The following is a 10,796-nucleotide window of genomic DNA, read 5'->3' as shown; positions in this document are numbered from 1 at the left end:
CACCAGGCAGAGGGTGGCCCTCCCTTGGCCCTTCCCTCAGAGGGGGAAGGATCTGCTCAGCCCCACATGGAGATTCAGGTATTGGTGGAACAAAGGGGGTGGGGGTCGGCCCTGTCGGAGGAAGGGGGAGGGGGACTCAGCCTCCTCCCTGGCTGCTCCCACCGCCCTGTGCCCCCCTGGGTGCCGAGGGCCCCCCCCCCACCCCAGCCAGGAGGGGGCGGGCAGGGGCTCCGCAGGGGCAGTGCAGCCGGCAGGAACCAGTGAGAAGGGAAAGGGGGCCGCTCCTCCCTTTGCCCTGGGGAGAGTCTGGGGGCAGCAGGGGCTGAGCAAGGGGCCCCTCCTGAGTTGATGATCTCCCAGGCTGTGCCCAACCCCACCATGTAATAAAACCTGAAGAAACAGCCACGGGGCTGCCTCCCTCTCTTCCTCTGGGCCGCTTTTGGGGATGGGGCTAACCTCAAGGTCGGATAAATGACTCAAAGGTAACGGGGCTTTTTCTTAAAGCCCGGGGCCCTGCCCTGTGGTCACTCTTCTGTGTGTATGGGGAGGGGGGGAGGGAGGTCACAGCTGCATCCTTCGCCCAGTGGCCCAACGGCAAGGTCACCAGCTCTGCCTTGCTGGGAGAACGTTGGCACGTGCCTGCCCCTCTCTGGGCCTCAGTTTCCTCATCTGTAAAGTAAAGGGTTGGACCAGGCGACTCGAAAGGCCCAGCCCCTGGAGCCAGGCAGGTCTCTTCCTGCCTCCCGGCATCCCTAGAGTAGCTGAAATCAGGATAGCAGCCCCCGCCCCGACCCGCTTCCCAGCCTCACCCTACTGTTCCCCATGGCCCTTTGCTTCACAGCCTCTGCTGTGTCCTAACCCCCAGGGTGCCCCCTCTGCATCCTGCTGTGACTTCTCTTGGTCCCCTCCACACCTCGCCATTGCTGTCACCCTTCTGTCGCCAGTCTCAGAAAATATAAACACCCGGGCGCCTGCTCCACGTTCCCTGAGCCCGCCTGCCCGCAGGACCCTGGGCTTCTCTTTCTTGCCCAGCAGGGCCTCCCACCCCACCCTGCTCCGTCCTGGCCAAGCCCTGCTAAGTCTCCACCTTGCTCCCCTGCCCTGGCATCCCTGCAAAACAGGGGGCCCCTAGGCAGAGGCCTTGCCTGGGGCCAGGCGAGGCTCCCCCCCCCCCCCGCTCCACTCAGGCCAGGGGGGACCCTCACCACTCCTCTTGGGGCATCTGGCTCGCCGAACTGACCTCACATTTTGTGTCCTGCTTTGCAGAACCGTCCCCAGGACGCTTGTTAAAAGAACAGACCGTCCAGCCTGCCCCCATCCCCATTCTGGCTAATTAAGACCGGGGTGGGACCCACAAATGTCCATCTCAGCAGGGCCCCCAACGCTGTCTGGCCGCGCCTGTGGGAAGCCTGAGAGGCTAGGGGCTGGAATGCTTTAACATCCTCCACCCCCCCCCCCCCCGGACCTGGAGCTGTCCCCCTAGGGTCTGTTCTGTCCTCTCGTCCTGCAGGCGGGCCCAGCAGGCAAGAGATCGCCTGCACGGGCCTCTGGACTAGCAGGCCATAGCCAAAGCACCAGAGGTCCTCTCTGACCGCTGCCGCTTGGTCGCTAAGGCTCCGCCCTCCCAGCACCCTTTCAGCTCTGGCCACGCCTCTCAGCCTCCCACGGGAGCCCCCCCTCTGGAGTGTCTATCTCCCTGTCTCCTCAGCCTCCCCGGCAGCGTGTCTTCTGAGGAGGGGCTCTGAAATCCTCCAGACCTCAAGCCCCCACCAGGCCAGGCAACAGGGGATCAGAACAGACCCCTTGGAATGGTCCCTGGGTGATTCCTCTGTCACCCAACCCCAATCCATGGAGGCACCTGGAGGACACTGAGGGTCCTTCAAGTCCATCCTTCCTGCCCTGCTCATTAGAGCCTACCCTCGCCCTCCTGGAGTCCTGCAGTGGTCTCCTCAAGGCCTCCCTGCCTCCCACTGCGTCCACACTGCTGCTGGTGGTCCATTCCACAATGTGAATCCACTCGCGTGTCACTCTCCTGTCATAAAGGCTTGCGTGGCTTCCCAGAGCATGCAGGGTCAAGTCCTAAGCTCAACTCCAAACTCTTTGTCAGCTGCTCTGAGTCCCCCTTCCCACCCTTCATTCCTTCCCACTCAACCTCTGTTTCGCTCAAAACAGCTTACCAATATGTCCCGTTCTGGTGGGACTCTGCATTTGCACGTGCTGTTCCCCTGTCTGGAATGCCCTTCCCCACCTCGGCCGTCTTCGGGCCACACAACTCAAGTCTCACCTCCTCCAGGCAGCCTTCCCTGACATCCCGAGTTCTCGGCTACCCCAGAGCCCCTTCATGCTGGATTGCCATCCCCAGGCCTCCTGAGATCAGGAGCTGAGCTCTGTGCATCTCCGTGGCCCCACTGCAGGAGTTGACACACAGCAGGAGAGCCTGCCGGGTAAATGGTGCCAAGAATGCAAAGGGAGTGTTGTGCCGGAGAAGTGGAGGACTGGGAACCAGGAGGTGGGGCTTCCACGCCAGGCTTCACCCCCAACCACGGGTGTGCCAATGAGGACGGCTCTGCTCCTCTCTGCCTCAGTCTCCTCCCAGGCTTCCAGAAGGAGCCCATCACTTGTGCCATCCTTCGCTCTGATCTCCGGTTCACCAAACCCCTGCCTTCCTGGGGTTGGTCCTGGGACCTGGACAACTGCCCGGGAGGTCACTCTCCCGCCCCCACTGACCTAACCTTGGCCTTCCAGACATTTGACGAACAGACCGGGCAGGAAGCGGAGGCTCGCACAGTCGAGAGCGTGAGGTCAGTGCTCCAGGGCCCTGTTTAACCCCCAGAGCAGAGCCTCAGATCAAACGGCTTTATTCCACAGGGCGGCGGAGCTCACTTCCAGGTGAGAGTGAGCAGTGGAGGCCCGGGGGACAGGTAGGGGTGGGGGGAGAACCCTACACCCGGGGCTCCCCCACCCTTTGGCTTACGGTGGCAGCTGGCCCAGCTGGCTGTCTCCGGGGCTCTGCGGGTCCCTCGAGGGTGCCTTCCATCCACACCCCACCCCCCCCCGGCAAGTTCACGGGCTGGGATCTGCTCGGCATTGGCAGAGGGGAGCCCAGACACCTCTCCTGGGACCCGGAAGCCCCGTTGGTGCTGCTGAGCCATTTCCCCCACCCCCAGAGTCAGCAGTGGAGGAAGGGGGAGGGGGAGAGGGAATCAGAAGGCGACAGGGCTGGAATGTGAACCCCCTCAGCCGGGCCTGCTGACCATCCCGGCCCTGGGGTGCAGGGGGAGTCGACCACCAGCTGCTGGCCCTCCTCTTCCTCCTGTTGCCCTCCCCGGGGCAGATGTCAGGGAGCAGGTCGGGGACCACGGGACGCCACCCCCTGCCTCTGCGGGGCCCTGCTTGCCCCCAGAAAACTCGCTCCCCTGCCTCGTGGGTGCCCTGGCCACTTGAGTCCGGGAGGTGGGCCCCAGCTCCGCAGGGAGGGCAGCTCCTCAGCTCAGCACCTGCTGGATCCAGCCAATCACTCCTGTGATGCGGGTGTAGACACCAAAGTAATTGGGCCGGCCACAGCCCAGACCCCAGCTGACCAGCCCCGCCAGGAACCAGCGGCCACTGGGCTCCTTACACACAAGCGGGCCTCCCGAGTCGCCCTGCAAGGGGGAGAAAAGAGACAGGGCCGCGTCAGGGTAAGGCGAGGGTCCTGGCCGCTGGGGATTTTCCAGCCGACAAGAAAGTCACACCCCCTTCTGAAGCCTCCACTTGCCCCGCGCCTGGTAAGTGGAGAGAGCCCAAAGCAGCCCTGCCCATGCTTCCGCGGGTCCTGGCCGTCGCGGAAGTGTCCGCGGGTGTCCCCACGCCCCACTCACCTCTGCCTCCCTTCTGTGGGCTCCCATCCTTGCCACTGTGTCCCCTCAGGCAAAGTGCCTTGCAGGGGCAGGGGGCGGAACCGGGTTTGAGCCTTAGACCTGCCCCCCAGGGTTCTCTTGGGATCTGGGACAACCTGGGGCAAGTCTCTCCACCCCACCCCCACCCGGAGCCTCAGTTTCCTCATCAATGAAGTTGCGGCTAGCCAGCCCCGCGTCGCTGGGAGGCTTCAGGGCCTCGGCAGGCCGGCGCGAGCAGAGGGCCAGGCCGTGGGGGGCAGGAGGGCCACCCTCCCCCCCTCCCTCCTCTTGCCCGCCCCTGCCTCCCCCAGAGTCACCTGGCAGGCGTCCTTCTTGCCCTTCCGGTAGCCAGCACACAGCATGCGGGGCGTCACCTGGTAGCGATAGGCCTCGCTGCACAGATCCTGCGGGATCAGCTGCACATCGACTTTCTGCAAACCGTTGCTGGTGGGGCCTGCCCCGTGCAGCCGAGGACGGAAGGCAGACGTGAGATCTGACTCTTCCTCCCGCCCTTCCCCTTGTTCTCAGGAGCCCCCCGTCATCTGCGCTGCTCACCCCCGACCCCGCCGCCTCCCCATCACGCGGCTCTGGCTCCGCCCCCCCCCGGGCGCCCCCCCCCCCCCCCCCAAAGCCTATCAGGACTAGTGTCCTTCTCCCCACCCCCCAGCCCCTCCTGCTGGCGGCCTCTTGCCTGCACTGCTCGGTGACGGCTCCTGGGGGGATCTTTCCAGAGCGCACACCTGACCCCTACACTCTTCCCCTAAAAGTCATCAGTGCTACCCCAGCATCCAGCCCAGTGCTTTTCCACGAGTGCTTCATGTGAGACCCCGCAGGGAGCCTCAGTCGGCACTGTGCCTGGTCCCACCCTGAGATCTGGTCTGTTTGGCCAGCGGGGGGCTCGATATCGGTGTCTTTCTGGAAGCCCTCAGGTGGTTGGTTTTTTGTTTTTTTTTTTTTAATGTTTATTTATTTTTGAGGGAGAGAGTGCAAGCCAGGGAGGGGCAGAGAGAGAGAGAGAGAGAGAGAGATTGGGAGACAGAATCCCAAACAGGCCCCAGAGAGAGAGAGAGAGAGAGAGAGAGAGAGAGAGAGATTGGGAGACAGAATCCCAAACAGGCCCCAGGCTCCGAGCTGTTGGCACAGCCCGATGTGGGGCTCGAACTCACGAGCTGTGAGATCATGATCCGAGCCGAAGTCGGACACCTACCCGAGCCACCCAGGCACCCCAGCCCTCAGGCGGTTCTAAAGTGCGGGTCGGTGACAAAGCAGGAAAGACTACCCAATGGAAAAAAGACTGTCTCTTTAACAAATGGTGCTGGGAGAACTGGACAGCAACATGCAGAAGGTTGAAACTAGACCACTTTCTCACACCATTCACAAAAATAAACTCAAAATGGATAAAGGACCTGAATGTGAGACCGGAAACCATCAAAACCCTAGAGGAGAAAGCAGGAAAAGACCTCTCTGACCTCAGCCATAGCAATCTCTTACTCAACACATCCCCAAAGGCAAGGGAATTAAAAGCAAAAATGAACCACTGGGACCTCATCAAGATAAAAAGCTTCTGCACAGCAAAGGAAACAATCAACAACACTAAAAGGCAACCAACGGAATGGGAAAAGATATTTGCAAATGACATATCGGACAAAGGGCTAGTATCCAAAATCTATAAAGAGCTCCCCAAACTCCACACTCGAAAAACAAATAACCCCGTGAAGAAATGGGCAGAAAACATGAATAGACACTTCTCTAAAGAAGAAATCCAGATGGCCAGCAGGCACATGAAAAGATGCTCAACGTCGCTCCTCATCAGGGAAATACAAATCAAAACCACACTCAGATACCACCTCACGCCAGTCAGAGTGGCCAAAATGAACAAATCAGGAGACTATAGATGCTGGAGAGGATGTGGAGAAACGGGAACCCTCTTGCACTGTTGGTGGGAATGCAAACTGGTGCAGCCGCTCTGGAAATCAGTGTGGAGGTTCCTCAAAATATTAAAACTAGATCTACCCTATGACCCAGCAATAGCACTGCTAGGAATTTACCCAAGGGATACAGGAGTGCTGATGCACAGGGGCCCTTGTACCCCAATGTTTATAGCAGCACTCTCAACAATAGCCAAATTATGGAAAGAGCCTAAATGTCCATCAACTGATGACTGGATAAAGAAATTGTGGTTTATATACACAATGGAATACTACTTGGCAATGAGAAAGAATGAAATATGGCCCTTTGTAGCAACGTGGATGGAACTGGATGGAGAGTGTGATGCTAAGTGAAATAAGCCATACAGAGAAAGACAGATACCATATGTTTTCACTCTTATGTGGATCCTGAGAAACTTAACAGGAACCCATGGGGGAGGGGAAGGAAGAGAGAGAGAGAGAGAGAGAGGTTAGAGTGGGAGAGAGCCAAAGCATAAGAGACTCTTAAAAAAACTGAGAGCAAACTGAGGGCTGATGGGGGGTGGCAGGAAGGGGAGGGCAGGTGACGGGTATTGAAGAGGGCATCTTTTGGGATGAGCACTGGGTGTTGTATGGAAACCAATCTGACAATAAATCTCATATATTAAAAAAAAAAAAAAAAAAGTGCGGGTCGGGTGAACTCCTGGTTCAACCTCCTCACAGTGGCCTATGAGACCCCTGTCCTTCCTGCCGGTCCTCACCCAGACCCACCTGCCCCCTGGTGCAGGCCATTCTCAGGGCTCCCTGGGCAGCTTCCTGTGCGCTTAACTGAACACCTTTCTCCTCCGCTTTGTTACTGCCCACCTGTCCTCCTAGCCCCAGCTTAGATATAGCCCCTCCTCTGGACGCCTCCCAGACCGTGCCTGGCTAGGCGTCGCCTCTGGGCTGCCACCGCCGTTGTGCCTCCCCACCCATGTTGGCTCTTAGCACCGTCTCCCCCCACCCAGAATGTTCTCTTTCCATCTTTATAGTCCCTTTGCCCAACTCAATGCCTAGCATATAGTAGGTGCTCATAAATGTGCCCTTGGATGAATGAATGAATGAATGAATGAATGAAAGAGCAAATGAACCAGCCCTTGATTTGCTCTTCTCCATCATCCCCTCCATCCAGTCACTTTCCATCTGAGCCTCAGTTTCCCCATCTTTAAATTATCCGCACGGTCCTGCTGGCCTGCCTCCAGATTGTACATCATGTGCCCGTCTTTAAAGCCACCACCTTTAAGGGGTGCTGGGCATGGCTGTGGTTATGCCAGCCTGGGCCTATATTCACGGAACAGAAGTAGCCTCTAGGGATGGTCAGTTTAGGTGGGGAGGGGAGAAACCCCCCTGCTGCTGAGAGGCTGTAGCAGGAACAGCAGGGGGCCTGGGGTCAGGCGGTCCTAGGTTCCAACCCTCTCTGGCTGTGTGACTTTGAGCAACTGCTAAAAAAAAAAAATGTCTCTGCGCCTCAGTTTCCCCATCCATAAAATGGACCGTAATAGCCACCCTTCGGGGTGTCCGACGGAATACATGAGACCACGTTCCCTAAAACCCAACGTCGATGTAGAAAGTGGTAACAATTAAGAGCGCTCCCCAGGCCCCCTCCGCCCCACCTCTGTCCCAGGAGCGGAGGTCGGAGCTTGCCCGTGGGGCTGTTGGGTTCCTAGCCTGCCCCACCACCTCACCCATATCCCCCAATGGAACATCCCCCCCCCCTCCCCCGCGACCTTCGTTCCCTTTAAATACGTCATGCAAGGAGGGAAGGGCCTGGAAGGCAGGAGCCACCCGCTTCTGTGACAGGCAGCCCCGGTTCACCCCGGGACCAGAGGGCCTCTGGGGTGGAGCCCTGGGGCCCTTTGTCCCGCCCCCTCGGGGCCCGGAAGCGACCGGAGGTGGCCCGCTCCCCGACTCCCTAGACCTGCCCCCCCCCCCCCCCCACCCCCGAAGCCGGCTCACCGCCCTCGCGCAGGGCACCCCAGCCAGTGATCCAGCAGTGCAGGCCGGGCTCGAAGAAGTGGGAGCGCGCGGGCAGGCAGACGGGGCGCACGGCGGGCGAGCGCACCACGGGGTGGTCGAGCTGCAGCAGGGCCACGTCGTAGTCGTGGCTGTCCTCCTCGTGGTAAGGGTGCAGGAGCAGGCGGCTCACCTTGAAGGACACCTCGCCCGGCCAGCGCGAGCTCTGCCACACCTTGCCCAAGAACACGGTCCACAGCGCCGGGGAGGCCATGCTGGGGGTGGGGAGGGGGTGCGTCCTCGCTCAGCCGCGTCCTCTCCAGTCCCAGCCCCTGAGGAGAGCCAGCTTCCCCACGTGGGCCGCGGGCCACCACACCCTCCCTTCCCCCCCGGGTAGCTGGCGTGGGGGGGGGGGGTACAGCGTGGGTGCTGGCGCCAGAATCCACCTGCCTGGGTTCCAGTCCCAGCTTCACCCCTGCCTCCTTGTGTGTGCGCCTCTCTAGCCCTCAGTCTCCCCGTCTGTGAAATGGGAATAGCACCTTCTACTCCTACGTTACTGGGGGGATTCAGTGAGACTGTGCGTGTAAAAAAATTAGCACAGCGCCAGGCAGTGACGAACATTTCTCTCCTTTTTGTCCCTCCGCTTTACAGATGGGGCTGCTGTGAGCTCGCTGAGACCTGCCTAGTCCTCACTGGGGAGGGGAGGGGGCTCCCAGTGTGGAGCAGTCAGCAGAGAAGGGGCAGTGAAGACCCCCACCCCCCGATGTCAGGTCAGGGTCCAAATCTTTCTTTACCTTGCCGGCTGCGGGGAGCCAGGGAGGCAGTGAGAGAATGAGGTGGTCAGACTGCACCCAGAAAGAGCCCCCAGGCACCTGGGCTGGGAATGCAAAGCGGAGCTGGGCTCTGGGCTGCCTGGGGTGGCCCGAGGCGCTGGCGATAGCGTGGACGGGCCACGGCTGAGCGTTGGCCGGGGGCACCGAGAGAACTTGGTCTCTGGCTCTGGATGTAAGGAGCAGGGGGTGGGGCGCCCCGATGGCTCCTGGCCTTTGGCTGGGGGCTGTGTAGACCCAGGACAGAAGAGGAGGTGTGGGAGGGGAGTCCAGGGCTGGCTGTCCTGGGGGTGAGGCAGGGCGGGGGGGATGATGGGCAGGAGATGGGGGCTGGGGTGGGGGGAGGAGGTGTTGAGAGCCCATCGTGCAGATGGAGAAGACCTCTGTGGGGCCGGGTGGCATGTCCCTTCTTGGCTTCTTTGGGCCCCACTCACCAGGTCGGGGGGCAACCTGGCAGAGGGGGGGCATGGCCTATGGCCAGGTCGGGCAGTTCTGTTCTCTGCTGGTACCCCTAGTTTCCGGCCCAGCTCCCTAGCAGGAGCGCAAGAAATATTTCTGAATGAATGAGTAAATGAGTGAGTGGTGAATGAATCACTGACCCAGCTTGAATCGAGATACTGGAAGTAGAGCAGAGAGGTTGAGCATCCTTTCTGGGGCCGCAGACTATGTTCATGGTGGAGCCAGGACTGAACCCAAGGGTCAGAACAGCCCGTCTGTTGGACTTCCACCACCCTTCCTTCCTGCCTGGATCTCAGACCCGCTGTCCACCCCGTGCCATGGCCTTCTCTACCCCGTCTCTTGTGGTCTAGGTGCCCATGCCCCCCACTCACCTGTCCTCCTGGAAGCAGTGAGCGGCTGTTATCACCCAGCGGTCAGCGATCAGCGCCCCCCCCACAGATGTGTCGGCCCCGAACCTGGAGGCTGGCCTGCCAGGGCCACTCGCCCTCCGAAGACACGGCACCGCCCACTATGCGGCCGGAGGGGCCCTGGAGGCCACAGTCTGGGTGCGTGGGGGAGGGGCAGGGCCAGAAGCCGGTGAGAAACAGGCAGAGAGAGACGGAGAAGGGGAGGCATCGAGGAAGGGCAGAGGACAGATGGAAGGAGGCGGGAAAAAGAATAAAGGAGAGGACGGACCCAGAGCAGGTGCAGAGGCAGGACAGAAAGAGACAAAGTGAGCTCTCCTTCAGCTTCCCCGGGTGGGCACCTCCCTCCCCGCCACACTCCAGGGCCCAGCCGCTGGAGAGAGCCTTCTCTCGGCCCGTCTGCCCCGTTGAAGGGCCCCAGGCAGCCGCAGGCCAGGCTTACCACAGTGCTGCTCGTCTGAGCCATCCCTGCAGTCCAGCAGCCCGTCACACTGCGGGTTGGGCTTCTTCACGCAGCTGCGGTCCTCACACTGGAAGGTGAATGTCCCACAAGGCACCCCTGCGGGAGAAGGGGTGGGGATGGGTCACCGAGAGTAGGTGCCCGAGCCCAAGGGAGCCTCTGAAAAAGGCCCAGGGAATATGGAGCCTGGAAGAGGCCGGAGGAGACTGCGGAGTGATCCCTCGACCACACTGAAGGGGTCCCTGGGGCTCCTGCAGCATGTCCTAAAGGCAGGCCGTGTCCCCTCCCCACCCTTCACCCCCTTCAGACTGGTGTGTCGAGACCAAGGCTGTGTCTCCTCAGCAGGCTGTGACTCCCGAGGTCGTGCCTGCCACTCCAGGTGTACCGGGAGGCAGAACTATGCCTCCGCTTTCAGACTAGGCTTCCAAGAACCGGGCCGTGCCTCTCCTGGCATTCTGAGGCTCCCCGCCTAGCCCAGCCTGCCTCCAGACCCCGGCCCCAGCCAGCCACCCACCTGCTCCTCACCGTCTTCGCCGCGAAGACCTTTCTGTGCCACCACCTGGTCTTGGCCTGCTCTCCTTTCCTCCCGCCTCTTTACATTTTACCTCTCTTCAAGGCCATGTTCAAAGCCCACCTCCTCTAGGAAGCTTTCCCTGCCTGATCTCCTCCCGCAGTCCAGACTTCCCGTGCTCCTGGACATGATGTCCAGAAGGTGATGGGCCAGTCACTCATCATGTCTTCCTACTAATGGACAATCCCAGAGGGCAAGGGACTTTTATTCCCAGTCCCTCACTCTGCTTCACCTATCCCTGGGTTGTCTGCAGGTGTTGGTTGGCTGGTTGGATGAATGGATGGATGCATGGGTG

The 10,796-nt window shown here is 60.5% G+C and overlaps 1 protein-coding gene across 1 annotated transcript; it reads right to left on the bottom strand.

Annotated features, from left to right (window-relative positions):
- Nucleotides 1–2,787: 2,787 nt before the first annotated feature.
- On the bottom strand, nt 2,788–10,160 carry LOC121026683 (transmembrane protease serine 6-like). Its single transcript, XM_040469483.1, has 5 exons — nt 9,913–10,160; nt 9,438–9,607; nt 7,781–8,052; nt 4,196–4,332; nt 2,788–3,644 (listed from the first exon to the last, which is right to left on the bottom strand). Exons 3-5 carry the CDS (start codon nt 8,049–8,051, stop codon nt 3,486–3,488), a joined length of 567 nt encoding a protein of 188 aa, XP_040325417.1. The 5' UTR covers nt 8,052; nt 9,438–9,607; nt 9,913–10,160; the 3' UTR covers nt 2,788–3,485.
- Between the last annotated feature and the right edge of the window lie 636 nt (nt 10,161–10,796).

The sequence above is a fragment of the Herpailurus yagouaroundi genome, unplaced genomic scaffold (genome assembly GCF_014898765.1).
Source record: "Herpailurus yagouaroundi ecotype Mexico unplaced genomic scaffold, PumYag 151478, whole genome shotgun sequence".
In the NCBI taxonomy this organism is placed as follows: Eukaryota; Metazoa; Chordata; class Mammalia; order Carnivora; family Felidae; genus Herpailurus; species Herpailurus yagouaroundi.
Note: the sequence above shows the minus strand (reverse complement) of the source record. Positions and strands in the feature narration are given on the sequence as shown.

What these genes read in the sequence shown, in the direction of transcription:
- LOC121026683 (XM_040469483.1), bottom strand. Translation starts at nt 8,051, where the DNA reads ATGGCCTCCCCGGCGCTGTGGACCGTGTTCTTGGGCAAGGTGTGGCAG. An exon ending in GGGTGCCCTGCGCGAGGGCG is followed by an intron (nt 4,333 to 7,780) that starts GTGAGCCGGCTT and finishes TGCACGGGGCAG; the next exon opens with GCCCCACCAGCAACGGTTTG. An exon ending in GCAAGAAGGACGCCTGCCAG is followed by an intron (nt 3,645 to 4,195) that starts GTGACTCTGGGG and finishes TCCCCCTTGCAG; the next exon opens with GGCGACTCGGGAGGCCCGCT.